General features: G+C 42.4%; 1 protein-coding gene across 1 annotated transcript; it reads right to left on the bottom strand.

The window, feature by feature from the left end:
* Nucleotides 1-8,934: 8,934 nt before the first annotated feature.
* cfl2 (cofilin 2 (muscle)) lies at nucleotides 8,935-15,429 on the bottom strand. The gene is made up of 4 exons (XM_031728321.2): nucleotides 15,274-15,429; nucleotides 12,491-12,798; nucleotides 11,893-11,969; nucleotides 8,935-9,905 (listed from the first exon to the last, which is right to left on the bottom strand). Exons 1-4 carry the CDS (start codon nucleotides 15,274-15,276, stop codon nucleotides 9,793-9,795), a joined length of 501 nt encoding a protein of 166 aa, XP_031584181.1. The 5' UTR covers nucleotides 15,277-15,429; the 3' UTR covers nucleotides 8,935-9,792.
* Between the last annotated feature and the right edge of the window lie 486 nt (nucleotides 15,430-15,915).

Raw genomic sequence — 15,915 nt, 5'->3', positions numbered from 1 at the left:
TTTTTTTGTGGGCTGCTCATCCTCTGAGTCACTATATGTGTACAGGGGATTTGGTCTAAAGAAATAAGTAGAAAAAGTTCATAAGAAATTACAGATGTGCTTTTGGCATATTTTTTCCAAAAGTTACAGTTTGATTTATAACAACACACACAGGAAACGGAGATGTGCAAGAAGGTACAGTATACAAGGAATTTTTGAAGTGCACAAGTGTACACGGCTTTGCATTTTTAAAAAGTTTACAAACTTACACTTTTTGGACTATATTATGTGGTTATATTGCAGTATTCAAGCATCACAGATATGTACAAAAGACAAGATTATAAATTCTTAACAATCAAAGATATGTTTGTGAATAAAAAAAGTTTTACTTGTGCTTTCTTTTATGACTGGTCTGAGTTTCAGCTTCGGACTGAAGGTCAGACATATCTCAGTGTTCACTTAGTCCTATGTGTGAAGGGACAGTTACTGTGTGTGTATATGTAAGCATTTAAACACTGAATATACTAAAATTAACAGTATTTTGTCTAAGTCTGCCATTGTAGGAATTCATGGCACTGAGACAAAACGCGTGGCGCACAGTGTGACGTCAAAATTGGCGCAGACCTTTGACGCTGCGTTTTCTCCGTTTTCACGTCCACACATAAATGCAAAAGCGAGTTTTGAAAAATATCCACCCTGGCAGGCGTTTTTAGAAATCTCCATTTTCAGTGACCAAAAACGCTGTTCACGTGTGGACGAAAGGTGCAAACGCAATTGGTAGGTGAGCGTGCAATGTAAAGTTAGGTGAGCATGCAACGTAAAGTTTGAATTGAGTGCGAATTGAAGCGGGCGCTCTCCAATCATTAAAAGTAACAAAGTCCTTGAACACATTTATACAGTTACCATTACGTTTATCAATCATATATCACAGATTTTGAATTTTTTGTAGTACTAAGCAACTACAGAGCGAAAGTCTGGGTCAAGCGCCGAGGCGACGGCAAGAACAAAGGAAACCTCGAAGCGTTAAAGCTAGCTTTGTAAGGGAATATAACGAAGAAATTATGAAACAAAAATGTTTTCTTTGTTGATATACTTTGTTCGCAGTGCAGTTTATTTGTTGCCGGATTGTAAGAAGTAGACACAATTTCGGGCTCCCACATTTTGTGGGAGCAACGTAAATAACAGTAAAAAACTTGTTAATGTACAACATTAACGAGTTTTTTACTGTTATTCAAATGCAAACATGAAAATAACGAGTAGAAAAAAAAATCATTCATTCTTACCTTATACTTATACCTTACCTTATACCTATATAATGAGTCAGTCAAAGAGGCCAGATCCTCTTACTTCAATAATCTTTTAAATCGTCATAAAAATAATTCAAGAATTCTATTTGATACCATCAACAGTATTGTTTCTCCTCCAACCCAGCATGCTCTGCTGCTTTCTGATGAAGATTGTAATACTTTTCTTAATTACTTTGTAAATAAGGTGATGGACTTGAAATCCAAAATTTCCTCAAGTGCCTCCCCTTATGAAGACACCCCTTGCTGTCTTGGATCATTTACCTCCTTTTCTCCAATCACACTAAATGACTTAATTATAGTTTTAGGTAAAATGAAATCCTCTTCATGCTCTGTGGATATATCACCTCACTCTGTCCTGTCTGGGTCTATCACCAGCATTGTTCCCACTTTACTATCCATCATCAACAGTTCACTGAGGCAAGGCTGTGTTCCATCTTATTTTAAACATGCTGTGGTAACTCCTCTGTTAAAAAAACAGAACCTTGATCCTAGCTCTGCTAGTAATTACCGACCAATTTCAAAATTGCCATTTTTAAGTAAATTACTTGAAAAAATTGTTGAAAATCAGTTCAGGTCTCTATTATGTAAATTACACATCCTTGACCCTTTTCAGTCTGGCTTTCAAAAGCAGCACTCTACAGAGACCGCTCTCCTAAGAGTCTATAATGATCTATTAATGGCATCTGACGCAGGGAATTGTTCTGTGATCATCTTGCTTGATCTTAGTGCAGCCTTTGACACCATCGATCACAAAATCCTACTTAACAGGCTCAAGGTTTTGGCTGGTGTATCTGGCTCTGCCCTAGACTGGTTTTCTTCCTACTTATCATACAGGACCTTTTCTGTTAGGACTGATAGGTTCACCTCTGACATTGCTGCCCTGACCTGTGGTGTCCCACAGGGTTCAGTTTTAGGTCCATTACTATTTTCTTTTTATATGCTTCCTTTAGCTGGTATCATTCAATCTTTTAGCGACCTGTCTTATCATTTTTATGCTGATGACATTCAGCTCCATATGTCCTTTAAGCCTCATCAGCTGGATAGGCTGTCCACCCTAGTCCAGTGCTTAGCCCAGGTTTCTGATTGGCTTTCAAGCAACTACCTTGTTCTAAATACTAACAAAACCGAGACCATGATCATAGCTCCTCCTGAGCTACATTCTAAAATCAGTCAGGTTCTTGCCTCCTTCTGTCCATCTGTCAAGTCAAATATTCAAAATCTCGGAGTAATATTTGACTCTTCTCTGAGCCTCGACTCTCATGTAAAATCTTTGTCTCGTTCCTGTTTCTATCATTTAAGAAACATATCTAAACTGCGACATATGGTTTCCTCAGCTGAACTGCAAAAACTAATTCATGCATTTGTGTCATCACGCCTAGATTATTGTAATTCCCTGTTTACTAGCTTGGATAAATCATCTCTCTCTCGCCTTCAGGCAATACAAAACGCAGCAGCCAGACTATTAACTCGTTCTACCAAACGTGTTCACATCACTCCCATCTTATATTCTTTACATTGGCTCCCAATAGAGTTTAGAATTCGCTTTAAAATTCTTGTTTTAACATATAGAGCACTAAATGGCCAGGCCCCAGATTATTTATCCAAGCTTCTTATAAAATACACTGCTGCTCGTCATCTCCGCTCACAGACTCAAAGTCTCTTAGTTGTTCCCCGTACATGACTGAAGACAAAAGGGGACAGAGCCTTTCAGTCTGTTGCACCAAGGCTGTGGAACAGTTTACCACTACAGTTACGTTTGCTTGACTCTGTGGATTGTTTTAAAAAACAGTTAAAAACTTTTCTGTTTAAACAAGCCTTTTGTTGATCTCTTCATATTTTATATTTTTTACATTATTTACATTTGATCTTTTATATTGTGTACATTGTCTATCGATTTTATTGTTTATTTTAATATTTATGTACAGCGCTTTGTGATTGTCTATCTGCGAAAAGCGCTTAATAAATAAAGTTTACTTACTTACTTACTAATCGTGGTGCGGGCCAGTGCAGTGCATGAACTGATGCCTTCTCCGGTCAATTCCGCTGAGAGTAAATCAAATGTCCCGCTCTACTGTAGAAGACAATGAATACCTGGGGGGATGTACCAATGTGAGAGGGGTGCTGCGGAATAGTCCAAGTGATCGCTGCTTTAATTTCCCGGTCAACTATACATAAATTGCACGTAGACATGATTTTTTAAAGCTGGTGAACTAGACCAAGTCATTGATAACAAATGAACAATAAATCTACTTTCTCTGGTACTTTATACCCGATCACTTGCAATGCAATTTAATGCTCAACTACAAATCGATAGTTTTTGATGGTGACCGGAGCCGAATGATCGTCAACTATAAATAGATGTTTTCTCGATGTTGTTGTTGTCACCTGGTCGACTACAAATAGATCAAATATCAATGACAAAAAAACAACAGTAAATCAACATTGTTACAACGTCCCTATAGTAAGACCGTCGGTTTACCACAGTATTTCAATGTTGTTACAACATTGGCATTTCAACCCCGACCATATACGACGGTTCGGATGAAAAATCAACATAGATTCAATGTCGTCTTGCTATCTGGGTATGCACCATTACGGACTACAAAGCCAGGCACACTGCGCCGATCAATGCCGACTCTGCATTCACCAATGAGCTGAACCAGTTCTACGCCTGTTTCGAGGTTAGCCAGGTGGCTAATGCTAACTACCGCCTGACAACCGAGGACAGTAACGTCATCAGCGAGAGACTGGTGATCAGCATCGCGGAGCACGACGTCCGAGCGGCATTGAGGAGAGTAAACACAAGGAAAGCGGCGGGGCCAGACGGCATCACCGGCCGTCTGCTGCACTGCTGTGCTGACCAGCTAGCAGGTGTGTTCACTTCCATCTTCAAAGAGTCCCTGGCGAAGTCTGTGGTCCCCACATGCTTCAAAAGATCCACCATCATCCCTGTGCCCAAGAACAAGCCCTCATCCATGAAGGATTACCGGCCAGTTGCACTGACCTCAGTAGTAAGGAAGGTGTTCAAGAGGCTGCTGAAGAACATCATCTCCTTCTCCATCCCAGACACCATAGATCCGCTCCAGTTCACCTACCGACCCAAAAGATCCACAGAGGATGCCATCGCTCACGTCCTGCAAACGACCCTTAGCCACGTGGACACGAAACAGGGTAACTATGGCTACGTTCACACTGCAGGCGAAAGCGCATCAAATCCGATTTTTTCGCCCCTATGCGACTCGTATCCGATCTTGGTATGACAGTGTGAACGGCACAAATCCGATATTTTCAAATCTGATCTGGGTCACTTTCGTATGTGGTACTGAATCCGATACGTATCCGATGTTTTAGAAAGCGACTGCTGTGTGAACGGTCAAGTCGCATTAAATCCGTCTTTTACGTCACTGACACAAGACAGACGCCAATTATCAGCGCCGGAGAAGCGCCCGATAGGACATCGCGAACGATTTCCTACCATCCGGTGAAACTGTTGGGAAGACAACGTTGGAGAAATGTGAACATTTTATTTCTTACTGTATTTTCTGCAGATTCTGACAGAAATCTGCAACTATCCTTTGAAAGCACCGCTCCTCTAAAACAGCAAAAGGATCATTATTAGGTTATTTACATTATTATGTAAATAACAAAATAACAAAGCAAAAATTTGGAAACATAAAGTCTGAAGTCTTTATATTAAGGGCAATCAGTCAAACAATATTGTTTGCTCTGGGTCTAAACAGAGCGAGTTGTGTGTGACATCTTCTTTTGCGCATGCGGGCCGCTTTGAGCGTTCACACTGGAGCGCGTTTGATGTCGCATTTTATGTGTAGTGTGAACAAGCAGACAAAAAAATCGGATTTGATCAAAAAATCGGAATTGAGCATTAAGACCTGCAGTGTGAACGTAGCCTATGTGAGACTGCTGTTTGTTGATTACAGTTCAGCGTTTAACACAATAGTGCCCAGCAGACTGTTCACAAAGCTGAGGGATCTAGGACTCAACAGTGTGCATGGGTGTTGGACTTCCTCACTGGCAGAACTCAGGTGGTGAGGGTGGGTAAATGCGTCACTAACAGCATCACCATCAACACAGGAGCACCACAGTGGTGTGTGTTCTCTCGCCACTGCTCTACTCTCTCTACACTTCAGACTGTGTGGCCACTCATGGCTCCAATACCATTGTGAAGTTTGCTGACGACACAGTGGTATTGGGCGCCATCTACAACAACGATGAGGTGGCCTACATGAATGAAGTGAGGAATCTGGCATCATGGTGCCAGGAGGACCATCTCCAGCTGAACGTTGGCAAGACCAAAGAGCTGGTGGTGGACTTCAGAAGGAGCCAGCACAGAGACTACAAGCCCATTATCATCAATAGAGCTCCAGTGGACAGGGTGCAGTCCGTCAAGTATCTCGGTGTCCACATCTCCTCAGACCTGACATGGTCTGCCCACATTCAGGTCCAGACCAAAAAGGCTAGGCAGCACCTGTATCACCTACGACAACTGAGGAAGTTCAGGGTCTCGCCAGCGATCCTCAGGACTTTCTATGCAGGTGCTGTGGAGAGCATCCTCACACAGAACATTACATCCTGGTATGGGAACAGCTGTGTTAAGGACCAAAAAGCTCTTCAGAGAGTGATCCGCACAGCAGAAGACTGCTGCAGGATTGCTCCCCCCGGACACCTACACCAGGAGATGATGGACTAGAGCAGCGCAGATACTGAAAGACCCGTCCCATCCTGGAAGCAAACTGTTCCAACTTCTGCAATCCGGTAGAAAGTTCCGCACCATCCGGGCAAGGACAGAGAGACTCAAGAGAAGCTTCTATCACCAAGCCATCCACGCCCTAAACCAGAACATGCCTCAAGCTTAACGGCTCAACGGTGTCAGTCTACAACGACTTCTCTACGGCGGTGCTGAAGAAGCGAAAGGCCCATGATGTAGTGAAGCTGCTTTTACGGGAGCGGGGGATACAGTACCCCATGTTCTTTTCAGCAACACTCCAGGTGACACACAACGGCTCGAGGAGATTCTCCACCCCTGGGCAGGTGCAGGGCGATCCTCTTAGTCCTCTACTCTTTGACATAGCCATAGAACCACTTACCCAGGCTGTAAGACAGGTTGTTTTAATTTCTGGTATTCATGTTAAAGAGAAGATACATAAAATCTCTTTATATGCAGATGATGTGGTGGTGCTCTTATCCCGACCTGAAACCTCCCTCCCCCGTCTTGTTGAAGTAATTTCATCTTTCGGTGCATTTTCAGGCTATAAGATTAACTTTGCCAAGTCAGAGGTCATGCCCCTGGGTTCAATGTTGACAGTTCTGGTTACAACTGTTCCCCTTCCGTTTCGTTGGTCTCCTACTGGGTTTACTTATTTGGGGATACTGGTTTCCCCCCTTTTATCATCAGCTGTTCAAGCTCAACTTTGTCCCTCTTTTCAATTAAGGCTGATCTGGAGCGCTGGGCACCCCTCCCCATTTCATGGCTCGGCAGAGTGGCCCTGATCAAAATGAATATTGTGCCCAGACTGCTATATCCTCTGCAAATGATCCCCATCTTGTTATCTAACAAGGTTGAGGTTTTGGAGGGTTGGTTAAGTGCTTTTATATGGCCACACTCCAGATGTCCAGTCGAGATGGAGGTGCTGATTTACCCAATCTGCGACTTTACCAACTTGCTATTCATCTTAGAGTGATCGCAGACTGGCTCAGATGTGACTCTACCTCGATCTGGCTTGATATTGAATCCTCTCAGTCCAAATGTCCCGTTTAATTTGTTTTTTGTTAAAAAGATCAGTCAAGTCAAAAAAACTCTCCAACAATCCTATTACTCTATGCTCTGTCTGTATGCTTTTCTCTTCCGGGCCCCGTGCACCACTGCCTGCCTGACGTTTTTGTTCCGAGATCGTTGGATTCCTCTCAGTTCGTTTTTGTCAGGCACAATGCTCATCAACCTCTCCTTGCGTCCACTTTATGACAGCCTGTATAGAGTTATTGAGCCAGGCCACAAGCACTTCATTTTGGACTTCGGGGGCCGGCAGGAGGTAGCTTCAGTGGACCGGCTTTAACCTACGCACGTTCTGCAGGATGATCCGTTGGTGCCGGGCCGGGCCTCTCGTCACGGCCACCCATCTACAGCTGGACTGTTGGATTCTACCCTTTCCTCGGAGAGCGCCCCGCGCCCGCCGGTGATTCAGGAACCTATGCTGGGTTGGCCCGAACTAGTGGGCCCTCAGCCAGTTCAGCTGTTTGCTTAAGCAAACGGGGGGGGGGGGCACATGTGTGGTGGCCCACCAGAGGGCTCCACTCACACCCAAGTCGGGAGGAGGGGTTCTGCTGGTTTTTGGCGCCGTGTGTTCAGTTATTGTTTGGAGATGAATACAGTCGGAATGGAAAGTTACAGCTCCTGTGTCGTCTGTACAATACCTCCACAATACGACTGGAATGTGTGCAAAATGTGGCCTGACATCTTGCTGAAATAAAACCCTTCCTGTGTATTGCCCCTAAACATGTATATATCACTTTAGCATTACTGCAGCATTCACCTGTTGTGTTAGTTACCTGTGTCATGTGCACTGTCTCTACATACCATCACATGATGATGTAGAGACATTCTTCAGGGACTTCTGAAGACAGGATAAATGTCATGTCTCTTTTTTAAAGCAAGGACACATGCAAAGAAAAAACATTTGAAATTTTCTATGTAGTTCAAACTCAGAGGTGACATTGGTCCAGTGGTTTTCAGATGTGTTCCTGAGCCCATGTAGAATAATTTTCAGCAATGAATCTGATGCCACATGAGGGCCTGAAGTTCACATGAGCCTCTGTTGTCTTGGTACCTTTGCATTTAGGCTTGAAACAACTAATTATTGTTTTGTTTTTATTTTTTAGTGTCTCAACAAACCTGTTTTATAGAATATGTAAGCTTAGTGCCAACCTGCTTATTTACAATAAAATTCTATGTTCCAACATGCATTTGGTCATTTGTTGTTACTTTAGTTCTAGAGAGCATGCCACACATGGCCAAGGTGGGATTCCAGTTTTATTAAAAGCACGAGGGCTGTGACGTCGTCCACTGACAGTAATCACTGTTGGAATACGCAGTTCTAGAGAGATCACTAGAAAAAACAGTTTCTAATGTTCAAGTTGAAACTCCAGAGTTTTAGTTCTGTTCCCTAGAACAGGGTTCTGCTAAAGTCATCAGATTAATAATAGGTCTTGAGTTTTTGCCAATATATCCCAATGTGCTACTTATCCATAACCCATAAGTTCTAATGAGGGTCTAGCAAGGTTTTGGTGAAGTCACAGTAGTTCTACTGCAGGCTATAAAGTCTGAAGGAATTCTGTCGATATGCTAGTTAAGACGTTCTAAGACCAGTCTGATTTAAAACTGGGCTCCATGTTCTACTGTTGCATGCACTACTACTCAATGGGTTCTAACTGGAGTCTGACGGGACTGAAATATTGGGGTTCTAGGATTTAACCCCCCCCCTCCAAAAAAAGTTCTTTAGACATTTTGCTTGTCTAACGAGGGCATTAGAACACATTTGTGTTCCATGTCAGCGATGTCGATTTCACTAGTTTCTACATTTCTCCCCTAGTTTCTCGCCATGAAAGTGATTAACAGAGACGAGGCACGGAGGCATCAGTTCTGCCACAGGCTTTTATTGCAAAGTGGCTTCCTTTGATCTCAGAAACAACGTTCCACTTTAAGGCTCCAAATGTCGTGTTGTTGTGGGGTAGTCTCTCACTGCTGGGGTCAAATCTGCATCCTTTAGTGTTTCTTTACAAAATAAAAGTGCACTCTAACTCTGGTGTGACAGTTACATTCAAACTGAAAGTAAGGCGATGACCAAAACTAGAAAGTAGTGAGTCCAACAAAAATGAAAGCTGAGGTAAACAAATTATCTTGGAGACATAAATACAGAGAATTTAATGCAGGATCTTTGCTGTCTTAACCTGTAGTGTTTCAACAGAAAGTGCTGGGTAATCTTTTCTGAATGCATAGTCTAACAGTGTCTGTCTGGCTGAAACATACTGGAGAGAGAGAAAAAACACTTTATAATAATAAATAAAGTCAAAAAAAGCATGGTGAGTGTGACCTGTGTGCTGTTGGAGGCGCAACGCTCGCTTTCAACACACGTGGCTGCGTCTTTCACTTTTTGGCAAAACTGGCTGTGTGAGAGAGACAGCCTTTTCTGTGGTTTGGTAGTGTCATCTCTTGTTTGTTTCTGAAAGGTGAACAGAAGTCATGTGGCAACAAACTGGGAGGTGTTTGCATATCATTATGTTAATGAGATCTTCTTAATGTCAGGGGAGGGAAAAAGTAAAAAGAACAAAAACCAAAAGAAAACAAAGAGGCCTAAAGATGCTAACTCCTTCAGGACATTGATACAGACAGAGCAAGCTGCTGGGTGAAGCAGTGGTGTTCAGGTGGGGTCAGGTGCTTCAGTCTGGATGGCACGGCGGTTGGCTTGACTCTGCTCAGTTTGTCGCCGAGACATCACAGCTGCTTGCCCTCCAGAGACACCACCGTGTTTCCGCCCAGCTTCTCAGCCAGTGTGCGAAAGTCCTGGATGTCATCCAGCCCATTTGCCTGCCACTCGTGTTTGATACCTGTGGAGACACGCCCACCCAGCACAATGTACAAACACTTCATAATGTTCATGAAGAAATTCCATTTAATATAATATTAAATGACTTTTTCTTTAAAGATGACTCATCCAGCAGAAATAGTATCAGGCAACTTCCTTATCCCTTCCATGTAATTTTCTATTTCATGAAATGAATCTTACAGAGCTCAACAAACACGAACCAGCTCACACACTGATGTTGTCAAACAACGTTAAAATTGTTGGAATTGTTTCCTTTGTGACACAGAGAAGAAAGCAATAAGAGATGTGTGTACATAACAACCAAAAGAACTTTCCAGAAACATTCTGGGATTTCCACAGAAGAACAAACCAGCTAATGGGTACTCGTGTGGTTGCAGTCTATGAGGAAACAACCGCTCACTGTGTGACCTCAGCAAACACTTTCCTCCTGTGTTCCTGGTTTCACTCCCATGCAATGTGTAATTTTGTAAATTACGGTCCAATTAGTCAGAAAGGAAACTTGTGATTAACAAGTTGTTGACTGGGCACATGCAGTGCTCCTTGGTTTCTCAGTTAGATCCACGTTAACCTCACTAACCTATGGATCGTCTCACAGTGGCAGTGGTCATTCTCTCTATTGAAGGCTCTTTACCTCCCAAAATAAAGCTCCTTCAGATGACTGCTGTTGTCATTTGGGTCTATAAAAATTAAACTGAATTGAGTTGAATGAGCAGCAGCTCTAAAAACAGAAAAATCAATGTGGAAGTTCCCAAATATACACTTTATAGCTGAAAGTGTTTCCCTTCTCAAGTACATCACCTTGCATGATATCTCATTCTTAATCCCTCGGGTTTAATGTGCACCCTTTGCAGCTGTAACAGGTTATAACATTTCTGGGAAGGGGTCAGAAAAAACCCCTACAATAATCCCATCTCCCTCTATGGCAAAAACTACTGTAATGTATCCTGTCCTCCTGTTTTCTCAGAAGGTAACGCTGTAATAAATTTCCTTTTCAATGCCAATAATCTTGGAACAAGTTCGTTTGAAAAGTAATGCTACTCAACACTGACAGTGGCATTACGGTTGGCAGGTGGGCGGTGCTTTAATACATGTTGAGCTGGCAGGAGATTTATTACTGTGCGAGTTTTTTTCATGTATTTATCATGTTTATTTGGCTACTATGAGTTTGTCTGTTCCATGCATTACCTTTACTGTAAATCTAGCCCTATTCTTTTTAAATCAGTCACTTGTTCTGACTTGACTAAAATCGCCACATCTGCTCTTTCGTACAGGTTTCTTAACACAACAGCTGAACCCAACAAATATAACCTGGACCCACTCAGCCAATCACAAATAATCCTAACAAAACCCCCAAAAAAAAAAAAACAGTAGTTGTCCTCATCATTGTTTTCCATACTCTGAGTGGGTTTTAGTGTATTTTTAACTTTTTATTTTATTACTTATGTTTAGGCTTTCAAAAAAATTGTTTTTTTTCCCTGCACTATGTGTAAAAACCAAGATAATATTCAGACAGGAGCCTGGTTCTGCCGGAGGTTTCTTCCTGTTAAAAGGGAGTTTTTCCTTCCCACTGTTGCCAAAGTGCCTGATCATAAGGGGTCATATGATTGTTGGGTTTTTCTCTGTATGTATTATTGTAGGGTCTACCTTACAATACAAAGCGCCTTGAGGGGACTGTTTTTGTGATTTGACGCTGTATAAATTTTAAAAAAAATTGCATTACAGAGGACATAAATGAATAGGCTGGGTCTCAGCCCAAGCCCCCCAACCCTTAAAAACTAAAATTTCACAGGAATCATATGTTCAAACTTTGGGCCATAAAATTTTTAAGCAGTGAATGTCATAACCACAGGTGTGTCAGACGTGCGAACTTCCAACTCGTGTTTCTACCTAAAAATAAGCAACATCATCAATAAAGAGGCTTGATAATGGGCCAAACAAATAACAGAGTGGTGTATATGCAGACCTCAGCAGGTGATCTGAACACTCACCTGTAAACTTCTTTTTAATGGCATCTTTAGAGCTGGCATAAATCATCTTGCTCTTCAGTGGAGCGCTCTCTGGAGCCCTGAGGAGGAAGAAACACAGAGTCACATGATGTCATGGTGGATGTTCACATTAAACCCTGACAAAAGTTCAAATAATGAGATCAGCTTATGGAAAAAGCAAGACCTGTGAGCCAAAAGCTCAGGCTTAGGACCACATACCATTTCAACTTTTAGTTCAGTATCATCACAAAATACTAAGAACATAAAAGTCTGTGAAACTGGAACTGAAAGCCCAGCAACACAACAATAAAGCCCTCAAATAAAATAAATGAATAACTAAACCCAACATTTTCTTTTTTAAAAGTAAAATGATTATTTCTTTGTAAAATGATTTCCTGGTGTTTGAGGTGCTCCTGACTGGAACAGCAAACAGGTCGGCAAACTATCAGCAACTCAACTTTCTAAAGAAAATTATTTTTAGCATATGTATTTACTGTCACAGAGAAAGATTATGTATTCAAAGTCTTGCAGCCATCCTATCTACTTCAGCCCAGATTCAGACTGATCTCATAATCCTGACTACTCCCAAATAATACAGTACCAGAAGAGGAAAACCAGGTCCTCCTTCTTGGACTCCTTGGTCTCGTAGGTGGCATCATACAGAGCATATCTACAATCATTGGGTGGGAGGAGTTTGACAAAGCTGGCGTAGGGGTCTTCCACTGTGTCGCCGATGTCCCCCACCAGGATCTGCTTTCCCTCTTCCACGATGATCGTCTTCTTGTCGTCACTCAGACAGAACAACACTGCCTTCTTCCTCTTCTTCACCTCATCCTGGGTTGAAGACTTCCTGACCTTCATGTCATTGAACACCCTGATGACTTCATCATTCACTGTCACACCTGATGCCTGCAAAGAAGAGGCAGTAACTCAGTGAAGCTCTTCATTTGTTTCGAAATGTCAAAAAAGAATGAGGAGCCTCGGTCTACAACTGTTATAGTTATATAGTCTCCAATAATACTGGTACAAATTTGATAACATTTTATATTATGTGACATAAACTTTAATATTGCTGACACCATGTATTTAAATTCTCTAGCACGCAGCGAGAAAACAGACAAGCCCAGCAGTGTCTGAGAGCAGCAGTCACGGGTTGGCCTCCAATGACAGTTTTTGTACGTTAGTATTTTTAGGAAAGTCAACATTGTGACTCTTAAAGAGGAGCTGATCAACATGCTGTGAGGTCAAAGTGTGACGATGTCTCCAGCCATCGAGAAGCCTTTATTAAAACACTAGTACCTGGGATACAAAGGAGTTTTTTCCCCCAGCATGGCCAGGAAAGGACAGACTTGCTCATGGGATTTCCACCAGTTTAGTGCCAGTGGTGTAGCCCTCCTGAGATCTTTTTTCCTCCTCTGCAGCTGTGGCAGATAATAATTTTGGAGGTGCTCCAACATCACCATAAGTGTGACCAAGCCAGTCTGTTAGCCCACATGGCTTCCTCATCCTGGCTGGTATGACAGGGCGTCGGTCAGTCATCCTGCTCAGTGATGTCAGATTCCTCCTGATCTTTATCGCCTTCTGGCTCAGGAACGGCCTACGGCCTCTTTTCTTTCTGTAGAGAATCCACGTTGTGATGGTATCCCATACCTGGGTTCCAGTGTTTGAAGCATTTTCCACAATGTTGTACAGACATAGGTCTTTGCAGATAGAGTACGGGATGGATTGTGTTATTTTCTTGGCTTGCTCTGAATTGGGAGGTATTTTTGTTAAGCTAAGTGCATCCAGCACTTGGCTTGGTTTATTTTTCAGATGAGCTAATTTAGAGTTAACATTAACACAGGAAGGCAAAGCCATCCCTGGGTGTAACATGTGAGATGAGTCCTGATGTTCGTAGAAGTCCTATATTTTCATACGACACACCTTGCAGACCCCATGTATCACTTCCATTTCATTTAAAAAAATGTCCAGAAATTTGATTTAAACACAAATGACACCTTCCTCATTTCTATCTCTGCCTCCGTTATCCCACATGTGGCCATCACCTCTGCTGAGCTCACTAGAGGGGAAAAAAAACTCAATTGCGCCATCTGGTGGACTGCAAGAGCAACTGATGTTTGCTCATAGAAAACGAGTTTGATTTATATTTGAATTTCAGATAATAAAATGTCACTATTTGGTATCACTGGGGCGATACATTTTTGACAAATATATAAATACTTTTTATTTGTTATACTATGCAGTACTGACCCCCCCCCCCCACACACACACACACGTGTATGTGGGGGGATGATACCCACAGGAGGATGATATCCACAACCTGAGGAAACACTACAAGTGGAAGACTGTGATGAACACAGCTGGCATGGCAGCTCCACCCAAAGTCACTGATGATAAAAAAAACAAGGCAGTAAACCTCTGGTTTGGACTTTGGATTCAGAAGACCGAGAGATGATAAGTGAAAATGATAAAATGCAAGAGGCAATATGTAGATGATGCTATTGTGGGAGGCAGAGCCTTCCAACTTAGGAAAGCACGTACAGGAACGGCATCCAGAAATACTGAATGAGTTTCCATTTCATATGAAAAATATTCGAGGTATAATTCAGATACACAAACAACTGAATCCATATTAGTCAGATTAAACAAAGTTAGCTGCTGCATTAGATGCTTATAAATGACAATAATAATAATAATAACAATAATAATAATATCGATGAAGAAACCCGCCGGGTGCATTAACACATTCAGAATAAAGCAAAGAGTATCAGGGCTGCTCTCTTTAAAATAATCAGAAGTGACATCAAGTCCCCGGCTGGTTTTACTGGTCACACTGGTGCACCACAGTTTAGCCTATAGGCCTCCATACAGACTGCACAGTCACCGTCCGTCTCATTCACTCGGACTTGGTCGGGCCTTCAGGACCCCGTTCACCTTAATCTAGCGGGTCCAGCCGGCCGGATCCGGTCCGAACCTCGTTCACACGGACCCGCAGGGTTCAGGCCCGTCACCGCACCGGGACATCAACTGGAATAAGATGGCCGCCCCGGGCCACACGGCCTGCGGGTAGGCACGGCCCAGTCTGGACCGGCCTGGCCCAACTCACAATGCGGGCCGTTATTCTGGATAAAAATCTTTGAAAACAAACTAAAAAAAAAAGACAATGTACCGACGTCAGTAGACTAAATCCTGATGTCGGAGGGGGCTCGACCACGTAGACACCGAATAATCTGCTGAGAGAGCGGCAGCCATGCTAGCTAACATCATGCTACACGCCAAGACGTAAAAAACGGCGTGTCACAGATCCGCGGGATCCGCACCGCAAACAAAGAGCTTCCTCGGAACCTCGGCCCAGCACACGGGACCGTTTCGGCTGGTTCTTACCATGTTGTCCCGGGGGTTGTCCGGACTGCTTTGCTGTCAGAACGGTATTTCTCGTGGGTGAAGGGTAGCAGGGAATGTGGCCGGCTGACCAAAGAAGAAGGAAAGGAGGGGGGAGTCTGGAAGGGAGTGGAAGAGGAAGAGAGGCGGTTCTTGACCGATGTCACTCTGGAAGCCTCTGGTCACCAGGAAGAGCTGTTGAGGCGCATTCAATGTTTAAAGACATTCGTTTACTTCTTTCTTCACTATAAACTTTTACAACATCAACTTAGTTTTATTATTTCTTTAACCCGTTTCTTAAAAAGTCCGACATTTCTTTGTTCTTAAATACAAAAAGTCTAAATGAGACTAAACCCAAAGCTTGTTCTGTAAAGCTCTTTGATCTAGTTGCATTAATTAAAAGAAATTATACATACACACGTACATATATATATATATATATATATATATCTATATATCTATATCTATATCTATATATATCTATATATATATATATATATATATATATATATATATATATATATATATATATATATATATATATATATATATATATATGTACGTGTGTGTGTGTGTACAATACTGTGCAAACGTTTTAGGTAGGTGTGGGGAAAAAATGCTGCAAACAAAGAACGCTTTCAGAAA

The sequence above is a fragment of the Oreochromis aureus genome, linkage group 19 (assembly GCF_013358895.1).
Source record: "Oreochromis aureus strain Israel breed Guangdong linkage group 19, ZZ_aureus, whole genome shotgun sequence".
Classification (NCBI taxonomy): Eukaryota; Metazoa; Chordata; class Actinopteri; order Cichliformes; family Cichlidae; genus Oreochromis; species Oreochromis aureus.
This window is presented reverse-complemented; position numbering and strand designations above follow the sequence as displayed.